A 19,024-nucleotide genomic window follows, 5' to 3' on the forward strand; every position below is an offset into this window, starting at 1 on the left:
ATGGGTAAGAGTTTCTCTGGGGAGTATTCCTGGGTTCCTAATTGCTGGGTAGTAGGTTACACACATGCTCTGCCTTTCTAGGTAGGTAAGGCCATAATTTTCCAAATTGGTTGTATCAATTTATACTGCCAAGTTCTTGCCAACATCTGGTTTTGTCAGACTTTCACATTTTTACCAATCTGGTGGGTATAAAAATGTATTTCATTATAATTTAAATTTGCATCTTCCTAATTTCTAATGTATGGAGAGCTTTTTTCATGTTTATTGGCCAGCCCGTCTTTCAGTTCTAGGAAATGCTGCCATCTCATTCCTGCTCTCAGGCTGGCTCTAAAATTAGACAAGAGAAGCACATATCTACATTTTGTGATATACTATTTCAACATTTTCCAAATATCTTCCTTATCTGTCAGCCAATGCCATTTGTGATGAGTACTTGTGGCCTAGTTTTCCCTTTTCCATTAGATTATCCTAACAGTTTAGCTAGTCATAGAGAAGGCACAGGGTACCTGTGCGTGAGCAAGGATACAAAGCAGGATGGGTGAGTTGTGGCATTTGGGAGATGGGAACAGAATGCCTCTGGGTAGTCTGAGAATAGCAAGAAACTGACTAGGAAGATAACAATAATGACAATGCCCAATTTCCAGGACTTAAGACACAAGAACTATGATTGTCATTTATGAGTATTATTTCTAATCCTTACAGTAATTCTCTAAGATGTACATTATTATCATCTCTACTTTACAGGTAAGGAAACTGAGGTTAAAGGCCACAGAACATCTTGGGGTGCCCAAAGGAGAGAAGGTCAGCATGCAATAATTCAGGAAGTCCTTTATGCATTGATTCATTTTTCCCTGAGTACCAGTTTGAGAGCAGAGAATTTTATTTGGCATTGCAGATATTTGCCATTGACGTGGCCTCTGCCAGTCTATTATGTTGCATACTGGGGAGGGATTGCCTGCAACTACAGAGGGAAGTTAATATAGTAAAAAACTGCTTGAATGGCAGTCAGAGAGACCTAAATCCCTCCCAGCTTATGTCCCCTCACCTGAATGGCCTTGGGGCCCTTACTGTACAGTATAGAGAGGATAAGGGCAACGCTCCCTCATGGAACTGTGTCAGCTCTGCCTTCTGAGTTGGGTGACTCAGAGTGGGCCTCAGTTTTACCATTTGTAAAATGAGAATAATGGTAGCACCTATCCTGGTGTATTAGTCCCCCATGGCTGCTGTAACATTTCCACGAACTTGGTGGCTTAAAACAATGAAATTTATTCTCTCACAGCTCCTGGGGTCAGAAGTCCAAAATCAGTTTCACTGAGCTCAAGGCAGTGTATCCAGAGACACGACAGGACTGCTCTAGAAGGCTAGGAGAGAATCCTTCCTTGCCTCTGCAGTTTCTGGTGGTTGATGGCATTCCTTGGTTTGTGGCTGCATCACTCCAATCTCTGCTCCAGTGGTTACACTGCCTTCCCTCTTCTGTTTTTCTAAAATCTCCCTCTAACTTCCTCTTATAAAGATACATGTGATTGCATTTAGGCCTCCCCCTTTTTTTTTGAATTGGTAGTTTTATTTTTTTTAATTTTATTTATTTTTTGAATTTTATTTATTTATTTTATACAGCAGGTTCTTATTAGTTATCCATTTTATACATATTAGTGGCCCATTTTGATAATCCAGAAGAGTCGCTCCATCTGGAAATCTTTAACTTAATCTGAAAAGACTGTTTCCATTTAAGGTAACATTTACAGGTTCTGGGGATTAGGGCTTGATATATTTGTGGGTTGTTATTCTGCCTATTACACTGAGGGTTGTTAGAAGGAGATCTGCTAAGGCTGGCAGAGGATTGAGCCCAGCATCTGCCCGTACAGAACAACGAGTAAATGTCAGTCTGTTTCCTCTTTTAAAAAGACGTTTCTAAGGAAGCCTCCCTAATAGTGCTGATGTAAGGTTCAAAAAAGCACAGTTGTAACACGTAGCAGGGTGCAGGAGATCGAGGAATGAGATAAAAGCAGATCTACTAACAGTTTCTCTTGCTCCCACTACTTGGTTTTGCACATCCTTCTCTCCAGGCCGCCTCAGACCCCGCCTACTCACAGGCTCACCCCCTCCCAGGTGGATTGATTCTCCACCACGAGGTCCCGTCCCCATACGCACTCTCCCTTCGCCCCGCCCCCCAGCTTGGCGTTCTCCGTCCGTAGTGTGTTGGAGGCGTGAGGGCTTTCGCGGGCTGTTCATTTTATTGCCCATCAAATCCTAGCCCATTTTATCCGATCCTGTCTCCCTTTTCAGCCTATAATTTATTCACCCAACGAAACTAGATTTACTGAGGTTAGTGGTGGCAATTTACCTGCTTTCAGATGAGAAAAGAGAGGCGGAGCTTTTGGAAGAAGACTGGCGCTATTCAAGACAGCCCGACGAAAGGGGCCGGGTCCTACACACCTCGGTCGCCAAGCCCCGGCCAGCTCGCCGCGCCGAGGCCAGCTCGCCGCGCAGGCGCAGTGGGCCGGACTCGCCATGCCGACTGTCAGCCTGAAGCGCGATTTGCTCTTCCGAGCTCTGGGCCGGACCTACAGTGAGTACACGTCCCACAGCCTGGGCTCTGCGCCTCTCCTCAGAGGCTGGGACCCCCTGCAAAAAGGCATCTTGGCAACGTTCATACTGCCCCGCAGGTTTTGGCCTTGGGCGTTCGAGTTCTGGATAGAGAGGGCATAGAGTCCCTGGCGGCCCTGCTGGGCCGATGTAGCCTCTGGACACCCGTGTCTCCGCGGGTGCCGTTGCATCACCGGCACGTGCTGGGCTCACTGTGTCATTTCATTCAGCGATATCGAGCGCCTGCTGCGTGTCTGATGCCAGGGGATAGAATAGGAATGAAGCTCCGGGTTGCCTCCCGAGTGTAGTTCATTAAGTGCAATAAGAAGGGCGCTGTGGGAACTCCATTTGTGAGCAACAGGGTGTGTGGGGGGGGGGCGGCCTTCTTTCCTAGTTTTACTTTTATTTACGTTTACTGAGCGCCTGTTATGTGCCAGGCACTGTTCTAAGTACTTTGGGAACACAGCGGTGCACAGGGTACATAAGGTCCACGTTCACATTCTGATGAAGCAGACAGATAATAAAACCAGCATATTACTAAGATGATTTCGGATAATGTTAAGTGCTAGCAGGGAAACAAAAAAGATATTGTGCTAAGAACAGCATTAGATAGGGTGGTAACGTGGGCTGAGCCCAGAGTGACAAGGAGTCTTTACTTGGTGGGCTTAGTCTTCAGGCTACGCTTCATCTCTTCAGTTTTAAAAACACTACCATTAAAAGAAAAAGGGAGAAATATTAAGTACGATTATCAGTTACCCTATACATGTAGCAGTTGAAGTGACATCTGCCATGTCCCATATCATCAGCTTGTGTGACAGCAGTGATAATTGGTTTGTGAGAGCTGTTTTTGGTTTTAGGGCTCAATATAACAAAGGCCTAGTCGGTTTGACAGATACTGCTTCCTACAGTAAGATATTACTGTGAAAATAAAATTAGCTTTTTAAAACGTTTCTTAAGGTGCATTTTTAGATACTATGTGCAGTTGACCCTTGAACAATCCAGGTTTGAACTGGGTGGGTCCATTTATAGAAGGAATTATTTTCAACAGTAAATACTAAGCTACTGCATAATCCATGGTTGTTGAATCCTCCCGTGCGGAACCCAGGAGGGCCAACTGTAAGTTACAGAGATTATGGACTTGGTGGAGGGCTGGGAACCCCTGATCCCTGCCTTGTTCAAGGGTCAGTTGTATTCTTAAAGTGTTATTCTCCCTAGGGTTCTGCCCTAAGTCCCTGAAAATAGAGGTAATACTCTTGTCCTCTAAACAGGGCTCTGATTCCCTATACTTTTTATTTCATACTATGGTTTTTTATATTTCTTATCCATCCTTCTAAACCATCTTCTCACTAATTGTGTATGATATACCTGAATTACACAAGATGGTGTGTAGCAAAAATTTGTTCAGTACATCTGTGATCAGTTCCCACCTGTGTATCCATATCTGGGAAAGTAAGAAATAAGTCAGGTTTTAAAAAATGATGATTTATAACCTGTTTACTGTCATCTGATGTTTTAATATATTCTCTAGATGCCTCTTCCCGTTCTTTTCCATATTGAGAGAGATCAGGTAAGCTTGATTATCCATAATTACCTGTGGACTACTGACTCATTAAAATTTCAGTCAGGAAGATTGATGTTGAGGTGTACGTCAGATGGGTCAGAAATAATGCTTATCATTAGTTTATATTTCACATGTTCTTTCTTGAAATCTTTTAAATGTAAATTAGGTTGAGGTCAAAGTTGGAAAAACATGTTTGGCAAAGCATCTCATTTGCAAGCAGTGTGGATCCGCCTTGTTTCTTACCCCCTCCCCCCTTTTCTGTCTTCCTCTTTTTTCCGTGTTTTCAGGTAATGTCTCATTCACTCTTTTCTATCCCCATTCCCTCTTTTGCTTTCAGTCCCTCTAGGGCTTTCTTTTTGTCCTAAATTCCATTGTGTCATCAGTCATTGCCTTTCACCACTTATTTGCTTATCAAAGATAAGCAAAGGATATTTTTCAGGCTGCTTTGATTCTGTTCATTTTGCTCCTCTGGGGCAGTTTTGTCTCCTTAGTCTACCTTTTTTATCGGCTTTCTGCTCAGATGTTTCCTCTTGCCACTCGTTTTTTTGTTAACTGGTTTGTTTTCACTGTTCTTCAATTCTGGCCCTGTTCTGCCTTGGTGTAATTGCTGGCAATGCGGCTAGAGCCACCTGTGTATATCATGAACCTTGAAGATGTAGTCACTTAGGTGTGTCATTTTGTTAGAGGGAATCATTGATCACGATTTCATTGTTGATTAAGTGCATGAAATACAGCTGAAAGGCATAAAACAAATTGTATGATAATTAGGACTCAGTAGAGGATTCAGTGTATTTTAATGATTCTGCTCGGTTTGTTACGTAACCATTTAGTTGTCTATCACTGCATAATTAATTACCCCCAAATTTAGCAGCTTAAAACAACAGCCATTTGTTACATGTTTCTGAGGCTCAAGGATTGGGAAGTGGCTTAGCTGGGTGGTTCTGCCTCTCACCTGGTTGTAGTAAAAGTGTCAGGACTCTAGTCATCTCAAGGCCTAACTGGGGCTGGAGAGTCCAATTCCAGGTTCACTCAAGTGCTTGTTGGCAGACTTGAGTTCCTTGCTGATTTTTGGTCAGAGATTTCAGTGCCTCCCACCTGGACCTCTCCATAGGACTGCTTGCAACATGGCGGCTTGTTTGTCCCAGAGTGAGAGGTCCAAGAGAGCAGGTAGTTGAGAGTGCTCAAGATAGAAGCCACAGTTTTTACTAAATCTCGTAAGGGATACACCATCCCTTGCCATATTCTCTAGGTCACACAGACCAACTCTGGCACCGTGTGGGTGGAGACTACAAAGGTGTGAACACCAGGAGGCAGGTGTTCTTGGAGGCCATCTTGGGGACTGACTACTGCAGTCTGCCCCCTGGCCCCCAGTGATTCATGTTCCTCCCACATGCCACATACATGCCCTCCCAAGGCCCCCGGAAGTGTCATCCCATTACAGAAGCAGCTCAGAAACCAGAGTCTCATCAGCTAAATCGGGTCCAGTTGTGGATGGGGCTCTTCGGGTGTACTTCCTTAAGTAGAGCTGATTGAGTAGAATTACTCTTGGCCTGAGAGACTAAAGAGACAGGTTATCTGCCCCACGTGCACGTAACATACAGTGGTGGCACAGGCATAGGACATTGTCCTTCGAATGGGGAAGATGGGAGACACGAAGGAGTTATTAGTCTATGGCAGTTCTGAAGCTGAGTTGGCAGGTGTTGCATGTTCTTGGTTAGATCTCCAGGCCTGGGATCACTGGCCATGGTTCTGCCCTAATTTCTAGGCTCTTGGTTCCACTCTCTGGGTGAGCCTCATTATTTTATTTTTTGGTGAAAGAAAGCACGTGCTTTACAGCTCATTAGTTTTCTTGGTCTACTTCCCACCGATAGAATTTTGGGGGCTCAAAGCCTTCATTTTGTTCCGTCTCTGTCCCTTTCAGCTCCAGCTTGCCATGTTTCTGCATATGTTTTTTTTGTTGTTGTTAAATTTTCTGGGTCTTTGGTCAGTTTTGCTGGTTTCCACTTCGTTAGTCAAAAGACACACCGCCCACAGATCTCTGAAATAAGCTGTTTTGTACCTTGGGCTTCGCTGATACAGGGCTCTTATTTAAGCTCAGCTGTGTGACTGAATAAATTTGTGAGGCACACCCTTATTTTCTTTATATGTAGCGCCTTTTGTCTGAATGAACAGTGCCTTTGATTTTACTGCGTCTTAAGATTTTACAATCATGTCCTTGATTCATCTTTCAACCACGTTTCCCTGGAAATGCTCTGGGTTTGCTCTTTGATCAGAAGTCATTTTTTTAACACCTTTATTGGAGTATAATTGCTTTACAATTATTGGTGTGTTGGTTTCTGCTGTATAACAAAGTGAATCAGCTATACGTATACATATATCCCCATATCCCCTCCCTCTTGCGTCTCCCTCCACCCTCCCTATCCCACTCCTCTAGGCGGTCACAAAGCACCGAGCTGATCTCCCTGTGCTATGCGGCTGCTTCCCACTAGCTATCTGTTTTACATTTGGTAGTGTATATATGTCCATGCCACTCTCTCACTTTGTCCCAGCTTACCCTTCCCCCCCCCACCATATCCTCAAGTCTATTACCTACATCTGCCTCTTTATTCCTGTCCTCCCCCTAGGTTCTTTGGAACCATTTCTTAGCTTTTTTTTTTTTTTTTTTTTACATCTGGGGAGGCTGAGGATTCTTAAAACCATTAGGTCCTGGCTCCTTTTTGTTTAATAGTCTTTCCTTTAGTTTATCTCTTCTCTCACAGTCTAAACCAGGCGACACTTTCAGCACTGGTTGGAAAGGTTAGTTAAGTCACCTGGTTGAGTAGGTACCTTTTCCCCAGTCCCCATAACTGTAGGCAACAGTGTTGCTAAACTTTGCCTCTACATAAAAAGGATACCCCTTCTGTCAGTTTCCAATAACACTTCCTCACTTGCCTTCATATCCTCACCTGCATCCTTATCAGAGACTGAGGCTTCTGTTAACAGCTTTGTCAAGGCGCTTTAGGTTTTCATTTACACTCTCAAAGCCCACCTCCTCCTGATTCCAAAGCCTTCCCCATGTTTTCCCGTGTTCTGTTATGGCAGCACTCTACGTCCAGGGACTGAAGTCTGTGTTAGTTATCTGTTGCTACATACCAAATTACTCCAGTACTTAGGAGGGTAAAACAACAAGCCTTTATCATTTCACACAGTTTCTGAGAGAGGAATTGAGGGAGGAGTGGCATAGCTGGGTGATCTGGCTCTGGGTCTTCCTCCAGGTTGCAGTCAAGCTGTCGTGTCAGCTGGGCCTGCAGTCATCTCAAGGCTTGGTTGGGCTGGAGTTTGCTTCCCAGCTCACTCTTGTGGTTGTTTGAGACGTGAACGGTGTGAGTACCAGGAGGCAGGGGTCATGGGGGCCTCTGTTATTTCCTGCCCTAATGATACCCATTCACCTGCACCGGGGACCTGGGAGCCATTGCACACGTCTCCTGCTCACTCACTGTCCCCACCTCCCAGTCAGTCCTTGAGCCTTACAGATTCTGCCCCTGACGTTTCGCACATTCTTCCTTCTCCCTCAGACTCACTGCTGGCTGCTTTAACCAAGTCCTCACTGTCTCGCTTGTCTGTGGCAGTAGATTCTCTGCTCCAGTTTGTCCACCACCATTCTTTAAAATGCAGGTCTAATCATGCTATCATCCAGCTGAAAATCCTTTAGTGTAACTCCCCGTTGCCTCAGGCAGGACAGAGGGCAAATCCCTTGGCATCTTGAGCTGACTTCTTTCTCCTTTTTTCATCATATCTTCCTGACATGAACCTCACGCTTCATTCATATGGAACGTCCCAAATTTGCCATGCGGTTGTCTCATTCCTCACAGTCCCTGCCTAATAAATTCATCCTTTCTGTGAAGCCTTCACTGACTGTCAGTGGAGTTGATTGCTTCATTTGTGCCAACTGGGTACCTTGCACTTACCATAACTGTATTTACACATCTGGTTTACTAGAGTAGGGCGTAGTTAGGGCAAGAATTGTGTTTTATTTATCTCTGTAGCCCTGGCACCTAGTACAGTGCCGACACATAGTAGGTGCTCAATAAATGTTTGTTAAATTGAAGTTCAATGTCAGGAACAGGAATCTTAAGATCAGCTTCTTACTAGAATATACTAGTAATGATGGTTTGTGTTCAGTTTTTGGTAACAAGGAAACCCTGACAATGCTGTATCAGGTGGCAAAGCAAAGTAGGATATAACTTAAAAGTAAGAAAGAGAACTATTAATTGTTGCAGACCTACTATGTTTCAGGGCACTATGCCAGACCCATTATCTGCATGAACTCATTTAAGTCTTTCCAACAGTTGCATGCTACAAATAAGTGGCTGTAAAATGCTACTTTATGGATGAGGCATAGGAATCAGAAAGTTTACATGAAGTGCCAAGCTCTCAACTGGTAAGTGGAACAGTCAGAATTCGAACTTGGATGGATCTGGCTCCAAAGCCAACTGTCAGGCCACCTCAGAGAATTTTAAATGATAGGATTTATATGACGTTATTCCTTTATGTTGGATCTGTGATTTGGAGCCTACTTTACATTGGATCCCTGCTTAGCAAGTTTTTTTCTTCCAAGTAAGTGTAAACTCCCTAGTGCAGGTAACCTAATTCTGTAGCTGATATTAGATGAATCAGCCCTTTTTAAAATAGTTTTGGTTTTCTTAAAAAATGTTCTTTGGTCAAGCTCTTTTTGTTTTTAAATGGAGATATCTGATGCCTGATGTTTAGTGTGCTTGGTATAAGATGATTTAAAAAATGCAGTTTCTATGCTATTTTCATTTGTACTGAACAGATTAAAATTAGCAATCTCTTTTTTTTTTTTTTTCCTAGCTGACGAAGAATTTGATGAACTATGTTTTGAATTTGGTCTGGAACTTGATGAAATTGTATGTATTGGATATTTATTTCTCTAACATTCTGTGTATAAGTTCATTATATTTTATCTTTGTTACCTTACGGTTAGACCAAATGGAACATATGTGGGCCGTGGTGCTTTCTGTGTTAAGGGGCTAAGCTCTGGTTCTAAGAGTGTTACTTTGTGTAAAATCTCAAAAGGGGTTCATGCCTTATTCTGATACAGTACCCTCAAGTCATCAGGCTAGTGCTGTGGAGGTGGATAGACCCTCTCAGGTAACCCCAGAATAGAAGCAGTCTCCCGGGCAGTGAGGTGCCATTTGCAGATAACCGGATGGAAGGGGTCCATGAGCAGTGGAAACTTTGCTTCAGCCGGAGTTGCTGTCTCCTTGGCCTCTGGCTCCCCCTCCTTCACTTCCTCTGTGTCCCACCCCACCTTCCTCCATGCCTATTTAACCAGCGTTAATTCATTCTTCATTTATTACTCTATACATTGATCTTGTAAAATGATCTACTTTTTGAAGAATTGCTTGTAAAAATGATTTTGAAACATTTTCCTGGTCTTTTGATTATATAATGATTAAAATGTTGAAAAAATAGCTTTATTTACCAAATATATTAATAATGATAATGTACTAGAGACACTGTACTTGTAACTAAAAAGATAATTTAATATGTCTCTGGTAATTAGTATTATTTTTTACCCCAAGCCTTCTTGATCTGTTCAGTGTTTTATAACACAATAAGGTTTAAAAAAACCTCAGACTGACAAAAACCTATATTGTTCTGCCTTGTTTTTCCTGTTGCTTCTTAACTAATGTTGCAGAAAGTTTTTTTATATTAATGAGCATCCATATGCTTAAGAAGTCAGCTGAGAACTCTGTAGTTTATATTAAATTGTTATTAATTTTATTAGAACTCAAAATTATGCTTGAGGCTTTGTGATATCTAAGAGCATTGTACTGGATATCAGAAAAATGGAGTAATAGTTCGAACTCCCACACTTACTAGCTGTGGAACCATGGACAATTACATTGCCTCTCTGGGCCTCCTTTTCATCTGTGAAATAAGAGGTTTGCATTGTATGATCCCTATAGATGCCTCTGGCTCTGAAATTTCTGTGGTCATTGATTGCCATAACATTTTTGTTAGCATTGACAAACCCAGTCTTCACATATGATCTTTTTTTTTTTTTTTTTTTTTTTTTGCTGTACGCGGGCCTCTTACTGTCGTGGCCTCTCCCGTTGTGGAGCACAGGCTCCGGATGTGCAGGCTCAGCGGCCATGGCTCATGGGCCCAGGCGCTCCGTGGCACGTGGGATCTTCCCGGACCGGGGCACGAACCCGTGTCCCCTGCATCGGCAGGCAGACCCTCAACCACTGCGCCACCAGGGAAGCCCCACATATGATCTTTGTATGAACTGAGATACTGAAAATGGAACAAGGCTTAGGCAGCTGCGTCTTTTTTGTAAAGGAATTAGGCCATTTTTTTTGTTTGGATGCCCTCTTTTCTCAAGTTAGCACATTTTCTTCCCTTCTTTATATGGGTCCCCCCTGAAATCCAGCACCCGCATGAGATGACTTATCTTTCTTCACTAAAATGTTAGCAGTTTTATTGACCCCTTTAATTGAACTCTGTTTAAATTCTGATTTCTCCTCCTGCCTCTTCTCATATCCTCCCCCATCCCCCCATTTCTTTTCTCCTTTCCTGCTCCCTCCTCTTCCTCCTCTTCGTCCTCTTCTTTTTTTATTTTTAAATTTTCCCTAATTTAAAAAATTTGCCTCCTGAGTTTGAGATGGCCAGTGGAGGTGTTCCTTGGAGCCCATAGTCAATGAGTGCCGTGAGCCCTGCGCAGTCCCAGCATCATATGGACTCTGTGACTTCTCAGGTGTGGCTCGGGCACATAGTGCTTATTGACAGGAAGTGAATTCTTCTGCATGCTGTGCAAGTGTAGACTATAATTCTTTGGGCAATAACTTGAACTGCTTATATTTTGGCAGTGGGAGAGGGAGAGCATCATGTAAAACAAAAATCATCACTTATTTTGATAGGAATTCATCAGTTATTTTAGCAGGTTATTGGTGGTAAAAATAGCAGGAGTTCCAGTTAAGTGGGGATTCCAGATAATTAGTGGGTAACATTAACAGTTGGAATATGGCTTTTAAGCATTTTGATTAAAAATTTCTTCAGTATACATACAGTTCCCTGCTGGAGTAAACATAGAGAACAGAATTTAACTTCTTGGCAATGGTTGTTTTTAAGAAAATCTGTAGTGTGGTTATTGAGATAGTCTAAGCTTTTTGCCACTGCATTAAAAATTATTCTAGTGGTATTTTTCTCTCTTTTTCCTCGTTTGCTTTCATTCTTGCTGCTCTGTACCTTTTGCTGTCATTAGATTGCTTCCCATCATACCTATAATCCCTTCTAATTTACACCAAGCTTCTGATGATCTCTTCAAATGTTTTTTTTTTAATATTCATTTATTTATTTGGCTGTGCTGATGGTCTTAGTTGCGGCACGTGGAATCTTTAGTTGTGACATGAGGGATCTAGTTCCATGCGCAGGGATCGAACCTTGGCCCCCTGCATTGGGAGCATGGAGTCTTAGCCACTGGACCACCAGGGAGGTCCCCTCTTCAAATGTTTTTGCTTGTTTTTATAGTATTACTCTCATTCTCCTGTTGCTTGTAGGCTTGGGTGCCCATAGGATTTAGCTTTTTAGAGTCATTATCTTATAAAAAGTTGCATATCTTTTAATCTTTTTTTTTCTTTTTTTTGTTTGGCCGCGAGCCGTGGCTTGTGGGATCTTAGTTTCCCGACCAGGGATCGAACCCAGGCCCTCGGCAGTGAAAGCGCAAAGTTCTAACCACTGGACCTCCAGGCAATTCCCAACATAGCTTTTATTTGGTGAATTCTCTTTACTTTGTCTCATTGACACTTTTGTTGTTATTGCCCTGTGTTCTTTTCGGTGTTTTCATTTTCTTTTTAGATCAAGGATGGGCAAACTTTTCCTGCCAGATAGCAAGCTTTCGAAGGCTGTATAGTCTCTGTCACAATTCAGCTGTTGCAGTTTGTAAATAACAGTAGGTAAAATGTAAATGAATAGGCTTGGCTGTGTTTCAGTAACACTTTATTTACAAAAATAGGCGGCAGGCATGATTTGGCCCACTCCTTGCTTTAGATAGATTTCTGCTGCTCTGGAAAGAACATGAATAATGCAGTTACTACTTTATAGGGCTACTTTTTCAAAAGAATTTGGATTTATTTATTTTAACTTTTGGGTTTGTTTTAGACATCTGAGAAGGAAATTATAAGTAAGGAGCAAGGTAATGAAAAGGCACAGGGGGCCTCTGATGTTGTTCTCTACAAAATTGATGTCCCTGCCAATAGATATGATCTCCTATGTCTGGAAGGATTGGTTCGAGGACTTCAGGTCTTCAAAGAAAGGTAAGGAAATATGTTCATTAAATACCTGGCTAAGTTGGGTTTCTTTTTTCTTTGCCTCTCATTATCAGCAACCCTTTTTAAGTTTCTAGAAAAAAACTCGTTGGACAGGTACACAGCTTTAGGTCTGCATAGAGGGGATGATTGGAGCCTTTAGATTGTAGCCGTTTGAAAATTTGCCTGAATATTGAGTCATAGCCTTTCATTTTGGGAGCGTATTTTAAAGCTGGAGTGGTTAATGATTTTATGGCATCTTGAAAAACTTTTTAATGGGTTCACGTGAGTTCTTTAGTAATCCAACTGGAGTAGATAGTTCGTTGGGTTTGTTAAAGGCTGGGAGAAAAGTAGAGGGGGCACAACTATATGCTGTTTTCTTAAGAATTCTGAGGAGGCTGGGAATGGGGCCCCCTAACTGGAAAACTGAAGATCTTATGTTGGCTGTGGGCAAGTTAATTGACTTTTCTAGTTTCAGTCTCCTAATTTATAATGAAGAATACTTTTAAGTCCTCTTCCAGCTCTTCATGTAATACATGAAAATGATGAACATATGAAGTGAAAAAGAGGTGAAACAGTAAAGCTATCAAAAATAATTATTTTTGGTTTTGATTACTTATTCATTATCTAGTCAGTCGCAAAAGAGTAAGCGCCTCAGGCTGATGGGCTAGACTCTGCAACTGTGAGGCCTTCGGATGAGTGATGGGTGCTGGTGAAAGGATGATAATTAGGCATTTGGTTAATGTGGTTAAAATTTGGGGGTTGACCCAGGTGCTTCTCTGCATGACAATCAGACGTTTATATTTTAGGGTCAGGGATAAGCCCTTACAGTGTGTTTCCCAAACCTGTCCGATATGTATTTCTGTTTTTAATAGGCACCTCTTATGATTTTTATGATGAGACTGAATTAGGAAAGTGACTTAAAACCTTTGCTACTCAAAGTGTGGTCCATGGGCCAGCATCATCTGTAACACCTGGGAGCTTGTTAGAACTGCAGAATTTCAGCCTCTACCCAAGACCTATTGAATCAGAATATGTGGTTTAACAAATTCCCCAGTTGATTGTAGGCACGTTGAGGTTTGAAAGGCACTGACTTGAAACAGTAGTTCCCACCCTCTTCTGACGATAACAGTCACCTGGACTCTGCCTTCAGAATGTAATGTTTACCAGGCCTTTCCCTTGAATATCCTGATTCGTTAGGTCCAGATGGGACCAGGCCATCTGTATTTGTTATAAGCCCTGTTTTTCTTAGAAGCTCAAACTCTCACGGTTGGAATGAAACTTCAAGGTGATTTAATCCAGCCCCTCAGCTGATGTTTAAATGCCCCCTATACAGTTGCTTAGTTAAAGGTTTCCTAGCCTCTGCCGAGACTCCAGTGATATGACACGCATTACCACGAGGCATCCTAGCCCATTTTTGTTTTATTTTTTTTTTAACAGATTTACGTTATTTATTTATTACCCGTGCTGCACGTGGGCTTTCTCTACTTGCTGTGAGCGGGGGCTGCTCTTCGTTGTGGTGCGTGGGCTTCTCATCGCGGTGGTTTCTCTTGTTGCGGAGCACGGGCTCTAGGCACACGGGCTCAGTAGTTGTGGCTCACGGGCTCTAGAGCGCAGGCTCAGTAGTTGTGGCACACGGGCTTAGGTGCTCCGCAGCACTTGGGATCCTCCCGGACCGGGGCTCGAACCCATGTCCCCTACACTGGCAGGCAGATTCTTAACCACTGCGCCACCAGGGAAACCCCTAGCCCATTTTTAGACATCTGGAAATGTTAGAAAGTTTATTAGGTTTTCTTTTTTTTAATACTCAGCCCAAATTTGATTTGCTGTAACTTTAACCCATTGTCCTAGTTCTGTTGATCTGTTCACAGAATAAATTAGTTTATCGAATGTTTTGCTTAATAATGAGCAAGTTTGTTTTAATATTTTAGGATAAAGGCTCCAATGTATAAACGGGTAATACCTAATGGAGAAATCCAGAAATTGATCATCACAGAAGAGGTAATAAGGATTCATTCTTATTTTTCTTTTAAAAACATCTCTTTTGTGTATATCTCTATAAGGTGGGACAAAGGTGACCCTTCTGCCAAATGTAGTTTTCTTTGATCACTTGCTAAAATGGATGTATATTTAGCCTCTAGCTCTTAAAAATTGTCATTTAGTTTTTTACCAAGAAGTGAAAGGGAACACAGCATTTGTTTTCCATGAATAATTTTGGAAAATAACATCCAAATGTTTGCTTAAAATACATTTGAGATATAATTGTTTAAATTGTGGATATTAATAAAATTTAGAAAAAATCTTTTGGGGAAAGACTAATAGAAATATTAACTATGAGCAAACTACTTAAGGGTTAATTTTTTTCTCAGTAATTCAGTAAATTTTCAGAGGTCTTGCTGAAATGTAAATTGCATGAGGACAGTGACTTTGTCTCTTATCACCACTATATCTTACTGTTGACTGAATGAATGAATGTACACTTGTTTGAATAAAACTTTCTATTACAAGATGATATTACAAAGAAAAGCCTTAATATTTACCATCTCTAATGATATAACGAATTTCAGACAGCTAAAATACGCCCGTATGCTGTTGCAGCAGTTCTCCGAAACATAAAGTTTACTAAAGATCGATATGAAAGCTTCATTGAACTTCAGGAGAAGTTACATCAGAACATTTGCAGGTTTGTGGTCGCATCTTCTTTCTTCCTTGCCTCCTGCTCTCCTTCCTCCTTCCTCTCCCTCCTCCTTTCCTCCCCTTCCCTTTTCTCTTCCTCTTTCCCCCGCTCTTTTCTTTCTTCCTCCACTGTAGACTTTTTTCACAGCATTTCTAAATTAATCATATGTGGGAGTAACAAGAGTTTAAAGTTAACTAAATTTAAATTTAAATAAGTTTAAATTTCACCAAACAGCTCTTTGTTACTGCTTATAGATAGTGTATCCATGGAGAAATAAGAGATATATTTTGAGTACTATATAGAGAAGAAATATCTAGTCCTAGACATTTTCTTGGTTTTTGTTTTTTGGTTCAAATCATTAACAGTGGATTATACTACTAAATATTAAACCATGGTAATTTGAAGTATGACTTATTTTAAAAATAGACAAAAGTTTTTGGCTTGATCTCATTTTTTTTTTTTTTTTTGCCACACGCGGGCCTCTCACTGCTGTGGCCTCTCCCGTTGCGGAGCACAGGCTCCGGACGCGCAGGCTCAGCGGCCATGGCTCACGGGCCCAGCCGCTCCGCGGCATGTGGGATCTTCCCGGACCAGGGCACGAACCCGTGTCCCCTGCATCGGCAGGCGGACTCTCAACCACTACACCACTAGGGAAGCCGTGATCTCATTTTTTGAGTGAATATAATTATAAATTGACAGGTGAAACTTGAGACTTTTACATAACTGAATTTTCTTATTCTGTCGTTGGCATTGCTACACATCATTTCCCATACAGCTCCCTTTAGTGTGGCGATCTTTAAACCTATATAATTGCTGAACTCCTAAAGGTTGAGGAAGGTAACAATGGGAGTCCTTCAGCTAATTTCAATATTTCAAAAATCCTAATAGAAAATATATATTTACTGATGATAAGAAATGTCAGCCTTTAGCTAACATACCAAGTTTTTTTTGTGTTGGTACTAAAATATATAAACGTAAGTTATCTCATGCTAGTCAAAGATATGATTAACAGTTATATATGTCTTGAGTAAAAATGGAAAAAAATAATTTTTATATTTTAATAATTGCAGTAGTTGCAATTTGGTAAACTGGAAACTAGAAGAGGCTTTTGTGTAAGGGTGGTCTAGAGACAGGGTTGGGGGGACCTTGGGCGTTTTCTTCTGGTGTGAAAAATATTAAAAAAATAAAATACCTGTGGTTAAGCTCACGAGGTTTCTTTTTCTTGAAACATTTTTGCATACATCGTAGAAGAAACTTCTTCTCAGATTCTGAGTAACATTTATTCCAAGTTCTTTTATAAAAATAATCTATTTGTCATCTTACAGATATGTTATTCTTGAGCAAAACAATAAAAATTTAAATATAGTTTCAAAATATAGGACAAGATAGAGGATTTCTGACAAGCACTGATATAGCTAGGACGTGCTTGAGCCCAGTTATCTGTTCTGGTCATTTGAAGAATCTAATTTTTATCTATATTGGAAAGCATTTCCTTAATTCGACTTTAAGCTCTGTTTTATACAGTATCTCTGGAAATCATGAGCTTTTTCTAAAGGGAGAATAAATCACATCCTAATACTCTGGTGTGCCAGAGTCAGTAAATCCTAATTTGCGTTTTTCAAGAGATATATTTATTTCATTTAAATTATAAAATTTACTGGCATAAAAGTTGTTTATGATCTTCCCTTATTATCCTTTAATATCTGTAGTATCTGTATCAGTATCACCTCTTTCATTCCTGTCTTCTCTCTTTTTCCCCTTGATCAGTGTAGCTAGAGATCAGTGTACACATCAATTACTTCAGTGAGTATCATTGTGTATCAGTTTTTAGAGAACCAGGTTTTGCTTTCATTGACTTTTCTCTGCTTTTTTCCTCTATTTTTCTGTTTTCATTGATCATGCAGTGTTCTCTCTAGGGCTAGTTAGTCCTTACTACTGAGGCAAGACTTTGTTCCTATATATGCATTGCCATATGAAAAGTGAGGTTTTCAGTCTGTGTGAGCCCTGTTGCCTTGGATGGTTCTTTCCCTGGCCTTGGCTGGTTTCCTCACATGCACACACTGATTAATACTCAGCTGAATTCTTGAGGGGGCCCCTCTGCAGATACCAGAGTTCTCTGTCTGAGTAGCTCTGTCCTCCCCAGTACTCTGTGCAGTGAACTCTGGCCGTCGTGATCTCCCTAGACTCTCAGCTGTGTCTCCTCAACTTAGGGAGTCCACTGGGCTCTAGCCAGACCCCGTTTCCTGCCCTGTGGCTTGAAACCCTTCCAGGCAGTCAGCTGGGCCGCCGTAGGGCTCACCTTATCTGTTTCCTGTTTGTCATCTGCCCTTCATAGCCTGACCTCCAGTGCCAGCCATGAAAACTGTTGTCTTATATGTTTTGCCTTTTTTGTGATTGTATCAGGCAAGAGAGTAAATCTAGTCTTTGTTACTCCATCTTGGCTGGAAGGGTCCAGTGAACTTTTTACTTCAGTTACTTTAGTGTTCATCTCTATAGAATCTGTTTGGTTCCTTTTTAAAAAGTTTCTTTTTTTTTTTGTCTGTTATTTCCCTGTCTGTTCATTATGTGTATATTTTCCACATAATTCTTGAATGCTTTTTGTAGTGGTTTTTGTAGTAGTAACGTTTTAAAAATCTGTGTGGTGACTTGAAAATCTGGGTCATCTTAGCATTGGTTTTTATGGGTTGGTTTGTGTGGAGTATGTCATGTTTCTCTGTTTTCATATGCACTGCTTTTTCATTGCATACAGAATATTTTGTTATGTAAGAGGCTCTTATTTTGCTCTTTTTCTCTGAGAAGTGGTTTCTGTTGCAGGCAAAGAGTCTTGCATACTTAGCCTGACTCACACTCGAAACATTTGGCTAGATGAGACCTCTGCAGTTGGCAGCAGCAGAATTTTCTGCCCAGTTCTTTGAGCTGCTGCTTTTTCACAGCAAGACTTTAATAAAATTTCTGCCAGTAGAATAGGTAAAATCTTGATTTTTGACTACTTTTTGTTTTCAGATCTTTTTATATTTGGGATATTAATCCTTTTTCTGTACCTACGTTGTAGACCTTTTCTCTCAGTGTGTCTTTTGACTTTTGGGGCTTTTGGTTGTATAAAGTTTACTGTTTGGATATAGTCAAGTTTGCCAGTCTTCCTATATGACTTTTATGTTTTGTGTCTTAAGAAGGGATGTTCTACTCCACAGTTTTAAGCATTGTTCTCCTATATTTTCTTTGAATAATTTTTATGGTTCCGTGTGTGTGTGTGTGTGTGTGTGTGTATGTTTGCCTTTTGTTTTTCAAAATGCATAGCTCTTTGATTAATCTGGAATTTGTTTTTTGTGATTGGTTTGAAGTTGAAATTTAGTGACATTTTGAGGTGCTGTTTCAGGATTAAGAAACCAATATTAATGTCCAAGAAAACATGGACTTTCTTACCTATGAATTTGTTAATTATTAATTTATCTAAACTTAACCATGTATATTTCTACCTATGCTAGTATATAAACATGTAACTCATTGAGTAAAGTAACACTTCCTTTAGGCTTGTCAACAACTCTTCAGTTTACCCATATTTATTAAAGTTCTAGTCACCTGTCTTGGAGTTTGACGAAAAAAAATTTTTTTTAATTAATTTTATTCAGTATAGTTGGTTTACAATGTTGTGTTAATTTCAGGTTGACCAAAATTTGTTTCTTACAGATTTTAAAAACTATGTCATGGTTCATGTAATATGGACTTTAACACATTCCTTGATTACTAATGATTTTATCCATTTGATTTTTTTCTTTTTTTTTGCGGTACGCGGGCCTCTCGCTGTTGTGGCCTCTCCCGTTGCGGAGCACAGGCTCTGGACGCGCAGGCTCAGCAGCCATGGCTTACGGGCCCAGCCGCTCCGCGGCA

General features: G+C 41.0%; 1 protein-coding gene across 2 annotated transcripts in view; it reads left to right on the forward strand.

The window, feature by feature from the left end:
* Positions 1 to 2,488: 2,488 nt before the first annotated feature.
* Positions 2,489 to 19,024, forward strand: part of FARSB (phenylalanyl-tRNA synthetase subunit beta) — a 66,062-nt gene continuing 49,526 nt past the window's right edge. Inside the window, exons 1-6 of one of the 2 annotated variants that reach the window (XM_029225355.1) lie at positions 2,500 to 2,569; positions 4,115 to 4,153; positions 8,999 to 9,054; positions 12,314 to 12,468; positions 14,391 to 14,460; positions 15,027 to 15,142. In XM_029225355.1, coding sequence (XP_029081188.1) covers positions 14,404 to 14,460; positions 15,027 to 15,142 — 173 coding nt within the window. In that variant the 5' untranslated portion in view covers positions 2,500 to 2,569; positions 4,115 to 4,153; positions 8,999 to 9,054; positions 12,314 to 12,468; positions 14,391 to 14,403. Of the gene's footprint in view, positions 2,570 to 4,114; positions 4,154 to 8,998; positions 9,055 to 12,313; positions 12,469 to 14,390; positions 14,461 to 15,026; positions 15,143 to 19,024 lie in introns of both variants that reach the window. The other variant, XM_029225354.1, reaches the window with a different exon arrangement.

The sequence above is a fragment of the Monodon monoceros genome, unplaced genomic scaffold (genome assembly GCF_005190385.1).
Source record: "Monodon monoceros isolate NGI ecotype Baffin Bay Population unplaced genomic scaffold, NGI_Narwhal_1 Super_Scaffold_16, whole genome shotgun sequence".
Lineage (NCBI taxonomy): Eukaryota > Metazoa > Chordata > Mammalia > Artiodactyla > Monodontidae > Monodon > Monodon monoceros.